General features: G+C 35.8%; 1 protein-coding gene across 1 annotated transcript; it reads left to right on the plus strand.

Annotated features, from left to right (window-relative positions):
* The first annotated feature begins 7806 nt into the window (after positions 1-7806).
* Positions 7807-12626, plus strand: LOC135785484 (somatomedin-B and thrombospondin type-1 domain-containing protein). The gene is made up of 6 exons (XM_065294950.2): positions 7807-8137; positions 8302-8629; positions 8832-9026; positions 9143-9218; positions 9454-9630; positions 12489-12626. Exons 2-6 carry the CDS (start codon positions 8404-8406, stop codon positions 12604-12606), a joined length of 792 nt encoding a protein of 263 aa, XP_065151022.1. The 5' UTR covers positions 7807-8137; positions 8302-8403; the 3' UTR covers positions 12607-12626.
* The last annotated feature ends 10 nt before the right edge of the window (positions 12627-12636 follow it).

Raw genomic sequence — 12636 nt, forward strand, 5'->3', positions numbered from 1 at the left:
TTTAAGAAGTTCCAGCTCGTGTGGGGAGTGTTTGTTAACTTTGGTTACACGGATTTATTTGCAAAGAAGTCGATGCTGGATTTGCAGAGAGACTGTGATTAAAAGCACCACTTATATTGGATCTGACAACAATGACACAGCATTATACACAGTAAGACATTTTACTTTATTTAAGTTACTGCGTTTCACTATTGCTTTGTTAGAAGAGATCGCTTGATATGTCTGTTGTAACATCCGTGTCTAAACACGTATGTTTGACTGTTTTAATGTACTAAAAACATTAAACGATTAATAAAGATACACCACTTAACAACACGACTGTAATTTAACGGTAGAAATATACAGTGTTATTTATAAAGAAGGATTTATCAGCCGCAGTTTAGATTCTGATGCCCGTTTACTGTGTTGTATACGGTAATTTAGACGAGTTACGTTTGAAAGGTCAAACACTCAACAAAGCTTATTTTTTATCATATAACTGTGGTATTTAACATTACGTGAATGTAAAAGCAACCTCACAAGCACAATCGAATTATACAAAGTTATTGATAAGGATTTATTAGCCGCAGTTTAGATTCTGATGCGCGCTTACTGTGTTGTATACGGTAATTTAGTCACGTCGAGTTTTGTTTCTACTTTAATATACGTATTGTCATTTATGTGTATCATATTTAGCACCCAGAATCTTTTGTGGCTCAAACATATTTGTGTTCGGCTGCTATTTTTATCACATTAATGTTTTTAAAACATTTCCCCACATGTAATGACGGGGAATGAAGCCGTCCAATCATAGCAGTGGGTGTTTACGTCCAGGTCTTCAATGCGGCCCGCCCCTTCAAACGAACCATTTCTCCAGACAGCCACTAATCTATGTTACAAAATAGCCTATTACTTATTGTTTTTGATGTTTTTGAATGTAAAAACCACGCGGACATCAGAAGTAGACATCAGGCAACAGTATAAAACAATAAAATCGACAAATTCACCGCCCCTTTAAAGGTACAGTTCACCCAAAATTTATATTCTGTCATCATTTTCTCACCCTCATGTTGTTCTTAACCTATATGAGTTTTTTTATTCTGATGAACACAAAAGAAGATATTCTGATAAATTATGGTAAGCACACAGCTGATTAACTCAACTGTGTGCTTACTATAATTTATCAAAATATATTCTTCATTATTTATTACAATACTTCCATAATATTTGTTTTCCTATATGGAAGTCAATGGTTAAGCTGTGTGCTTTCCGTCATTTATCAAAATATCTCCTTTTGTGTTCATCAGAATAAAAAAAAAATGATGAAAGAATTTTCATTTGTGGGTAAACTATCCCTTTAACACATTTCTTAAAGGAATAGTCAATTTAAAAAAAAAATCCAGATCTTATCTCAGGGTCTTATCTAGCAAAACAATTGTCATTTTTGACAAGAAAAATAAAAAAATATGAACTTTTAAAGCACAACTTTTCGTCTAGATCCAGTCCAGCGTGACCTAACGTAAATGCGTAGTGACATAGAGAGGTCACGTGTTACATATATGAAACACACATTTGCAGACCATTGTAAACAATAAACTGACACAAAGACATTAATTAGTATCAGTTGACATACAACAACGTAGGAACGGTCCTCTTTCTCCACACTCGTAAACACTGGGGCATAGTTTCGCGTTCGTCCTCTGTGACCTCTTGACGTAATGACGTATTGCGTGAGGTCACGCTGGCGTATCACAGGACCTGGGAAGATGAGAAGGTGTGGTTTAAAAGTGCTTTTTTTTTCTTGTCAAAAATGACAATCGTTTTGCTAGATAAGACCCTAATGCCTCGTTTGGGATTGTTTATAGTCCTTTGAAACTCTGTTGAAAAAAACTGTTAAGTGTTGAGTTAAGTATTAAATGTTGGGCTCTATTAAAGTCCATTCAAATGAGAAAAATCCTGCAATGTTTTCCTCAAAAAACATAATTTCTTCTCGACTGAACAAAGAAAGACATCAACATTTTGGATGACATGGTGGTGAGTAAATTATCTGGATTTTTCTTTTAAGAAAATGGATTATTCCTTTAAGGATCATGTTTAATGTCTGAATAGTGGCCAAAAGTGTTTAAAGCAGGCTATACACAGAAAAAAATGTCATTCAATTTACTCAAATTTTTTAAGGTAAGTGGTTGCAATCAATTTATTTAAGCTACATTTAAACACATTTTTTTGTGTAGATTAAATAAATTGATTGCGACCACTTACCTTAAAAAATTTGTAATAAATTGAATAAAACAGTGTATATGCTTAAACATTCCAGATTGCTTATCTTTTTCATTGATTTCCCAGGCTTTTAACTTTACTTTAAATTCACCTGAAACAAACCATAAAGAAAGAGTCCTGTAATATAAGGCTGCCACAGATCTGCACACAAGAGGTCTGTCAAATTTTAGCTAAACTTGATTTAAAACACCCCAAACCAGCCTGTCTCGCACTCTTGGAAAATTGCTACTTTTTTAAACTTGAACACTTTATGCAGTTTCTAATCAGTAGAAGATCATTTTGCTGTAAAAAGCATTTGTTGAATGCCTAAATGTAAATGTACAAGGTAGGAATAAACATTATTTAAAATTAGGATGGCGAGTGTATATTACTATAAATCTAACAATAAAAGGAAACATGTGCCCCTGTGGTACAAGATACTTGGCTAATACAAATATTAAGTACAGACAAATGACCATCAGTCCTCATTGCATGAGCTAAAGATATGCTTCAGTATAAGTATACACTTACAAAGAGTCGACAGTGTCCAAGTCTTATCTTCATGAATCTGAGAATGGAAACTGTGCCCAAGCCAATCACAGCCAAATCCACAAATGAAAAGGCCCAAATTTTGGCAAGAGTTTTGAGAGTCAGCTCAATAGAACAGTTTGGCTGAATACCAAGGTCCAGTTCAAAGAGTGACTTTGATATCATGTGACATCAATATGTCCTGTATTACATGAAAGAAACCTTCTTAGTTTAGTTTTCTATCTGATGAGTGCAAAACCAAATGTCAGGCTAATGCTGCTCTAATAGGATATATTTTACTTCTAATATAGCCTACATCCTTACGTTTATTATAAATGGTTAAATTGTCTTCATAATCTTTCAACTCTCTTCTTTTTTTCAGGCTAACATCACTATCGAATATCCTTTTTCAACTAAAAGCCTGAATTAACAGGAGTTCAGATGCAAAACCCTCTATGTGCATCTAACATGTTTTCTTGTAAATGAGCATTTTTTTTTATCAGGCTTTATGTTTAGGTGTAGTTTCACTTAAATGGCAATGACAAGGTTATTAGTCAGTAACTGAAATGCCTTGTTTTCACAGTTTAGTCATTGGTATTTAACAAATTTGACTGTCTTTTGTTGCAAAACCCTCTAAGTGCATGCAAGCAAATATGTGCCCAAAGCATTCGGTTAATATCCCATTTTTAATGGAGGGGGCGTTTAGGGGCTTTTGCATTTGAGCTCTTCATATCATCAAATATCTAATTGATTTCTTGGTCTACTCCCTTTATTGCTTTAGACAGTGTTCATGAATATAAAGTGTTCATGTTCATTCATGAAGGGCATGCATTTAGATTATCTGTACTGACTGTAGCAGCATAAACATATTCAATCTAAACAAAAAATATATAATTTATATACCCCTATTGCATGTTATGCCTACTGCATAAAATGAAATTCTCATAGTAAATGAAACTTTGCCACTGTGCCTCACGTTTCATATAAACCCTCTCAATACATGCATTTTTAGAGTTAAGATATCTAAGACAAATAGTGTGTAGACACACACTCTTTGATCTCTTTATTGACAACAAAGCAAACAGTGAGAACACACCTGCTTGGACAAATGGAAATGTGTTTCTGTGTGAATAATCAAGAGATGAGTCACTCATTAAACACTAAACTGAGTCTACTATACGTACAAGGGAAATACAGTGCATTAATTCTGAAATAATACAAAGGCTTATTCACTACAGTATGGGCTTAGGACGTAATAAAGAGATGTACAGATGTTGATATACAGTCTGAGAGAAGAGACCACCAATGAAATTCATTGTATAAATGTGAAAATTAAGGCATCAACAATGTTTAAATTATATGTATGCATTTGGTAGATGCTGTTATCCAAACTTGCCGTTTTCCCTAAGAAATAAACCATTTGCGCTGCTAATGCTATTCTCAATGTCCTCCATTAAATTTCTTAGCCAAGTAGTGGGTTTCATCTGAGTAGTAAAACTAACACAATCATCAAATTTCCTGTTGCTTTGGTGTCCCATAAGAGCTTTAATCTTTCTCTTTTCTCTTCCACATTCATCAGTTTCCCACACCAAGCATATTAAAGTCTTCTAATGCTGCCTTCTTAGTCAAAGTATGCCACCAATTCAACAGGAATAGTTTGCCTTAGTAATTTTTTGCAGTGGTTGGTAACCACATTGCAGTTTGTATAAATCTTCTCATGGGCCTGTGGTATAAGCATAACATTGACATGACCCCACATAATTCTCTTTCAGTTATACTATTGACGCGTAGTTGGACGCTTGAACATTTTGAGTTTACTCGCTTCATTAGCACATGAAATTTATAGTAATTCGAGACATTCACACGGAAATTTGCATCATGGGAGGGGTTCAGATTTTTCAGCTTGCGCGGAAAACGCGTTTGAGCGTTGAGGTGAGAAACGCGTACAGCGCCGCAGAATGCCTATTCGCATCTTTGCATTGACCTAACATATAAATCACTCGAGCTTGCTGCCTCTTCCGCTTCTAGTGTGAACGCACAGTGACACAGTGCATATTATAATGCAGAAATGTTGATTCAAATATACAAATTATTAAAGGGGACAGAGAATGAAAAAACATTTTCACCTTTTCTTTGTTGAATAATGGTAGTCTACCTGCATTCACGAACACACAAAAAGTGCTAGACATGCTAAACATCTGAGTCTCATAGAAATTCCTCTTTTAGAAATGTCAGCCAGAAAACGGCCCAATCTGAAAAACTGATGCTTATGACATCACAGGCATCTAACCAGGGCCGGTTTTTGCTATGGGCAATGTGGGCGAACGCCCAGGGCGCAATCTACGTGAGGGCGCACGAGCGCATTCAAAAAAAAAACAAAAAAACATCAAAGCGGTTTTTTAGACTAACGCTCATTTCCATGTCAAGTTAGTGCTGAGAGTCATACACAGGTTGTGTGCGTGTCAGAAGAGGCACGGGAGAAAGGGGCGGGCCAACTTGCAACTCCAAACCGCTCGCCTTATAGGGGGCGAGCGAGGGATAGACTGATCCCAGGCCAGAGGCCACACAACACAAACTGCTGCGTCTGCTTCCACATAAATTGTATTTTTCATTCCTAAAATTAACATAGACCCATATACCTACGAACATGTTATCAATTGGATTTTGTGAAAAAAAAATCTGTAGAGTCATCTACGTGACTCACGTCACGTGACACCGGTTGATTGACGGGCGAACGGATGTTGTTGGCAAAATGTAATGCAAAGTTAATGATGTCGAGTCTTCATCGTCATCATTCCATGGATCGAATTAAAAGACCAAAGAAGCCATAAGTTGCCCAGATCAGAAAAAGAAGAAAAGAAGATGAGGAAAAATTATAAAGATAAAGGTATGCCGATTTATGAGTGACGACGTGAGTGAAAGTAGGAAATAGGCTAACGTTATTTATATTAGCCTCGCCGGCTCGCCCTCTTGCTAATATGTTGCTATTAGCCACAGAACACGACTGTTTTTTTTGGTTTTAGTTTTGCTGAACTAGCAACTATTAGAATTGAGGCACCATGTCATGCAACTAAATTCACCCATAGGCAACACACAGTCTAGTTTGTGTTTGCAACACAACAAGTGCAAACTCACACAGACCTCCTGACTGTGTCCTTTTTTATTGCTATATACGCTATATGTGAACTTAAATAACTTCTAATATAAATTGACATGCCATTTTGTAAGCTACACAGTGATAGCATTTTAAATAATTTGTAGTGTATGCTTAGCATTTGTTAACATCCTATAAACTAATAAAATATGTGTTATGGTCATTTTAATTGGGTAACTGATGCGTGATGTAAGTGTATCTAACTTACATATTGTATATTAATTGTAAATTCAGGGGCACTTCTGAAATATTTTGGAGTTAGAGCACCCACTGGCAAAAATGAGGAGTCAGATACTTCCACAGCAGCCATGGCCAACAGACATGTGTGTTTGTTTGTGTGTGTGTGTGTGTGTGTGTGTGTGTGTGTGTGTGTGTGTGTGTGTGTGTGTGTACTGTATTACATTTATTTATCTTGTTTTTCTCTGTTCTTGTTACCTTTTTGTATTTAAGATTATATATAATAAAATAATACATGTTGGTGGCGGGATTTGGGGGCAAAAAATTTTTCTGGGGGCGGCGAAGGGATGGTTCGCCCAGGGCGTAAATCTAGCCAGGACCGCCACTGCATCTAACTGCCCCTCCACTTTAAAATAATTGGCTACAATTTTTGAGTGGCAGCAAAGTCAGCCAATCAGTAATGAGATTGCAAGTTAAACCAGTAAAGGGAGCCAAATAGGTGCAAAACCACTTGTTTAAAATCCCCCACCCTAATAGAGCTATCTGAGAGAGGTTTTAAGGCAATACAGACCCAAACAAAAAGATTTTGTCTACATGTCACATCACAGAACAAGGATAAATACTCCGTTCAATCATTCTATGTCACCTTTAAATTGGATGTGTTTGTATAGTATGTACTATGTAATTAATTATAAATAATGAACAACTGTAAAATAAATGAATAAGGAACAATAAAAGAGTTGATTTGAGGTTCTTTCATAATTCATTTTTCATAAGTGGTCTGTATGTCTCATTCTTATTTTTGTCAGTAAAAAGGATTTTTGTACTTGTTAAAGAGTCATAACAGATCACCTTCAGATTAATTCTCACTAATATCCCATAAATCCCTTGATCCTGCTCAGGTCCTCATTCCTCTCCATATTAGTATGAGTTCCATGTGGAGGGCATGACTGTTTCATTCATGTGTAAAAAAACACAAGAAAAATTTGGCCCTTCTCTCAACTTTCATGGCTTCCTTGTCTGTGTGATGATGATCAGCATTCTGCAGTGCATAAGAATGTATCTGCAGTTATCAGTACAACATCCATGCCATACACATGTAGTAGTTACCATTAGTAACCACCCACAGCACCCTACCACAGTGGTCCTTAAAGTTTTCAACATGCTTGAAATAGACAATACATTCAGTTATACAATGTAGTCCTGATGCGTAGTAGATTAGTTTGATTACACAGCATTTATTACAAATAAATGTAAAAACAAGCAGCACTCAAGCTGAAAAAAAAAATGACCAAAGATAGCAATAAAATAAATTTTTGGTTAGTACATGCAAAATTTGCACAACATTTAGGAAAATGCGATATGATAATGCTTTAAGTTTGTAAAATCTAATTAAATTATAGCCGCCTATATTTTTTCAAAAACTGGAAATTGTCCCAACATAAAGCATTATTTGCCAGTCTCTCTGCTATCTGGATAAATCTAACACTTTAACCATAAGTACATTTTTAAAGTATTAAAATTATTTGGCTTTTGCAAAACCTTTGTTTTTGAAACTTTGTGCCATCATGTGGTAATAAACCCCACACTGATCCTGTTTCTGATTCAATTATGTTACCGCTGTGAAGTGTACTGATTAGATACAAACTAATTCAACAACCTAATTCTCTAAAGAGGAAATGTAGCAGACATACCAAAGTTAATTAACCAACTTGTCTTTGATAAACACTAACTGTTTGGAGAGATTTTGAAATGAAATGCGTTGTGACATCTAACAGGACTGTGCATGGCTCCAGGCTCTTTAAACTGGAGCGACGCCAAATGTTCACATTCCTCCTACTGTTTCTCCCCTGTACAAGCTTCTGTTGTCCAGTGAAAACAGTCTGGGCACTGATCTGGGATCTGTTTGATGTGGGCATGCCAGAAGAACAGTAGAGAGAGTGAAAACTCACACACACACCCTTCACTCAAACAACATTTCCCCACCTTTTTCCTCTCAGATTGTGCCCTGTGTACTGGATTGAGGACATAGACATACAGGTGAGTATTACACTTAATTTTGCTATTGCGGTTACTACAAAATAATTCTTTTTTTATAGCTTGAGCTCTCTGTAAACGTGTTTTCCTGTGCAAACCGAGCAAGCAAGAGAAAGTAGAAATAACTTTACCTGTGAGCACCTGTGACTGTTTCATTTCTTATCTAGGAATGAGACCCGCGGCGATGTGTGTATGAGGAACCAAACACGGCAACGAGAACTGAATGCTGCACCTTTTAAAACTTGCAGTGGTATATTTTTGGGGGAGTTATGGGGTTGTTGTCAGTGGAGCAGAATTCCTGGCTGTTTGTGGCCATTTTATTTGGGATATACCACTTTGCTGAAGGCGGGTGTTTGGGAAGGTGTTGCCAAGGAGCCGATCGCACCTGCTTTACTACGGATTGGAGGATGGATCGAGTCTACGGGACGTGCTATTGTGATGACGGGTGTGTCAGAACAAACGACTGTTGTTTTGACTATCCAACAGAGTGCCCTGGTAAGTAATATTTGAGATTTTAATATTAGAATATTAGGAGCATTAAAGTTTGATTTTACCTTGATTTCAATGTTTGACTTAATATTTTCATAGCATGATCTTTACATTATACAGAAAACAATGTTGTTATGTAAAGTAGGCCTATATAACCATATGTAAACGTGGTGATGTTGGTACCGTATCAGTTCTCTGATGCGTTTAGCTCGGCCATGTGTCGTGAGCGAATGGAGTCACTGGAGCGGATGTGAAAAACCGTGCCAGCCCTCGTTTCGTGTTCGAAGACGCAGTATTCAGACTGAGCCCCAAAACAGTGGTCAGGTCTGTCCAAAGCTTGAAGAACAGGCAGGCTGTATGGAGTATCAGGACCATCAGAGACAGTTTTGTGCTCAGACTCGAGGTATGCAATACATCAGAACAATTGCTGATTCTGGGTACAAACAGAAAATCTAGAGCTGTTAAAAGTTGTAATTTATAGTTGGAGACTAAATAAAAAATGTGTTGGATTCATTTCAGGAGCAGCTTTTATAACCACAATGGAGTACAGCAAAGGCCGAACACACGGTTTGTATGGGGCCCCGGTGGATGCTGGGTACGTATCACCGTAGATTTAACAAACACAAAGACACTGTTCACGATGAGAAGCCTGTCTATTCAATCCAACAAAAACACAATATCCTGTTTTGCAGTTTAATTTTGACTTACAATGCAAAACACTTTTAATGCATCTTCCTCCTTAGAAACGTAATGATCACATACTCTGGCATACAAAAACATCAACAGCTCTTGTATTGAACATAAGAAACCAAAGCAAATGCTGTTCACAGATTCTGTATGGAGTTCAAGTTGGAGTCTCTCACACCACAGTGCATGGTTGAGAACCGACCGTACACCCGCTGGATGCAGTACATGAGAGAAGGGTACACCATTTGTGTGGCTTGTCAACCTCCAGCCATGAGCAACCACAGCTGGAGTTGTCAAGGAGACGGTAACCTAGCTGAGAGGTAGTGTATTCATACTGTCAGATGTAAAGGCATATATGTGAACCTGGACTACAAAACCAGTCATATAGGTTATTTTTTAACCTTTATGTGTTGTTGGGGATGTTTTCATCCACTGCAAGTTTTTTTTTATTCTTAATTTGGCCATAACTTTCTCCCTGTTTTATCAAATTTAATGATTTTTAGTGACAAATCTTATATTTACATATATTTTAAGAAAATGCTTTGAAATTTTTCAAAAACTCAACGATATACCGTGGGCAAATTTACTAACCTTTCATGTTGGTAGTGGATGAAAACATCCACTAAATTCAACGGCTATAAATATGTATCAGATGAATATTTTTCCATTTTTTTCATCAATTTGTTAATCAACTTCAGTACTGATCAAAACTACCAAATCTTTACAAAAATTCCATGATTTTAACTCTTTAATTGCCATGTTTATAAGTGGTGTCACTGATTTGGGGAAAAAAACCCCACACAAAATGACCGATTTTCAATATAAAAAGTGATTGTAACCTGGATTTTTTTTTAACCTTTTTCACAGTGTCAAAGATTGGTAAAAACATTGGCTTTAAGCATTTTTAGTTTTTGTGTAGCATCAGTTTTTATTTTTTTTCTCCCTCATTTTTTTGTTTTTTCCCCATTGACTTCCATTATAACCACATTTTTTGATTGCAGAGCTATGACACCTTTTTATCATGCATTTTTGAATGTTGGTGTTTTTTCCTTTTGGTAAGAGGTAAAATTTGTTATTTTTACTGTTGATCACCATGTGGCACTATTAACCCTTTAGTAGGCCTGTGCAAAAAAAGAGCTTAATTTCTGGCTTGTATATTGAGTTATATGGAGTATAACTCCATAATAAAATCATTTTATTGTGTGTGTGTGTGTGCGCGTGCACGTATACGTGTGTGTGTGTGTTATTGAGTTCATTGTTCAGTTTATTTGAAGTTGTTTTTGTGTTCATAATAGATGATGTTCAGAAAGATGTTTTTACAGAAAATCTTTTTTTACACACGCACACGCACATAGAAATATGCTTTTATTATGGGTTATACTCCATAAAACACTACGTTTTTGCAATCAAAAAATGTGGTTATAATGGAAGTCAATGGGGAAAAAACAGCCACTTACAAAAAAAAATAAAAACTGATGCTACACAAAAACTAAAAATGCTTCAAAGCCAATGTTTTTACCAATCTTTAACATGCCCAAGACTGTGAAAAAGGTTTTAAAAAATCCAGGTTACAATCACTTTTTATATTGAAAATCGGTCATTTTGTGTGTGTTTTTTCCCAAATCAGTGACACCACCTAAGCAATTAAAGAGTTAAAATCATGGAATTTTGGTGAAGATTTGGTAGTTTTGATCAGTACTGAAGTTGATTAACAAATTGATGAAAAAATTGGAAAAATATTCATCTGATACATTTTTGTAGCCGTTGAATTTAGTGGATGTTTTCATCCACTAACAACACGAAAGGATGTAAATTTGAACAATGCACAAGGGTTAAATCATCTGAGTAAATAAGCTTTACAAATGATGATTGTTTTTTTAGGATAAGACAATATTTGGGTGAGATACAATTATTTGAAAATCTGGAATCTGAGGATGTAAACAAATCAAAATAGAGGAAATCGCCTTTAAAGTTGCCAAAATGAAGTCTTTAGCAACACATTTTACTAATGATAAATACGTGTTTTGATATATTTATGGTAGGAAATGTACAACATTTCTTCATGATCTTAATATCCTAAAAAAATTATAGTTTTGTCCCATACAATGTATTTTTGGATATTGCTATAAATATCCCTGCTACTTATGACTGGTTTTGTGGTTCAGGATCACATATATTATACTGAGTTTTCTTATGGTAAAAAAATAAATAAAACAATTAAGGGGTGGTTTCCCGGACAGGGTTTAGATTAAGCCAGGACTAGGCCTTGGTTATATTAGGACATTTAAGTAGTTTTTACACACATACTTTACAAAAACAATACTGGTGTGTGCATCTTGAGACCAAACAATGGCACTGATATACAGTACTGTGCAAAAGTCTTAGGCCACCACCACCAGCTTTGTTGTTTTAGCAAAATTTTAATGTCCATCCATATTCATTTTTCACTCTTTTATTAAGATACAAACAGAAAATACAGGAAATATGTACACAAAATTAAAAACAAAACTAAATGTCTTCTTCAGGCATCGGTCAGTATTTAGTGAGACCTCTCTTTGCACGAAACACATCTTGAGCTTTTTTGAGGAGACTGAAGTCGTGAAGTCATTTGATTAGAATTAGAAATTAGGATTTAATTTTATTTAGGTTTAAGAGATCCTGCAGCTGCCTGCTATTACTGAAGTGGAAGGGAAGTTTACTCCAAATACTTGACACTTCAGCTTATACGTTTATACTGTTTTTAATACTACATACACATTTCCTGTATTTTCTGGTTGTATTCCAATAAAGAGACTGAGAAATAATTATATATGATCACTATACAATTGCAAAAACAACACATCTAATGGTAACATGGTGCCCTAAGACTTTTGCACAGTACTGTAAGTCAAGATATGTTAGTGCAAGAAATTTTTAAATTAAGGCAGCTCAAATATGCATTGTAGTCTGGGACTAGGAAAAGCCCTGTCCGGGAAACCACTCCCTAAATTACTACATTTTGTCTTCTATAATATAGTAGGATCTTGTTATCTGTTTTTTATTAAACTATATATCAAATAATATATTTAGAAATATGTTTGTCTATCTGTTACTTTACTGTCTTGTTGTAAATAAATACTAAGAATTCACACCCACACAACTCTCAGTTTTGTACTTGATGCTCTTCTGTTGTTGGCAGGAATGATCTTCTACACTGGCAGGCGGTAGGAAGCCCCCGCTGCAGAGGAACGTGGAGAAAAGTCCAGAAACTCGAGCACTGCTCCTGCCCACAAGTACACAGCTTCATTTTCATTTAAACACATAGGATCCTTCTACAAGTCTTTGAC

This window comes from Paramisgurnus dabryanus, chromosome 22, assembly GCF_030506205.2.
Source record: "Paramisgurnus dabryanus chromosome 22, PD_genome_1.1, whole genome shotgun sequence".
Classification (NCBI taxonomy): domain Eukaryota; kingdom Metazoa; phylum Chordata; class Actinopteri; order Cypriniformes; family Cobitidae; genus Paramisgurnus; species Paramisgurnus dabryanus.

Excerpts from the sequence above, each read along its gene's own strand:
- LOC135785484 (XM_065294950.2), top strand. The coding sequence starts at position 8,404 with ATGGGGTTGTTGTCAGTGGAGCAGAATTCCTGGCTGTTTGTGGCCATT. Across the intron at positions 8,630-8,831 it reads CTATCCAACAGAGTGCCCTG|CTCGGCCATGTGTCGTGAGC; the intron begins GTAAGTAATATT and ends TGATGCGTTTAG. Across the intron at positions 9,219-9,453 it reads GGGGCCCCGGTGGATGCTGG|ATTCTGTATGGAGTTCAAGT; the intron begins GTACGTATCACC and ends TGCTGTTCACAG.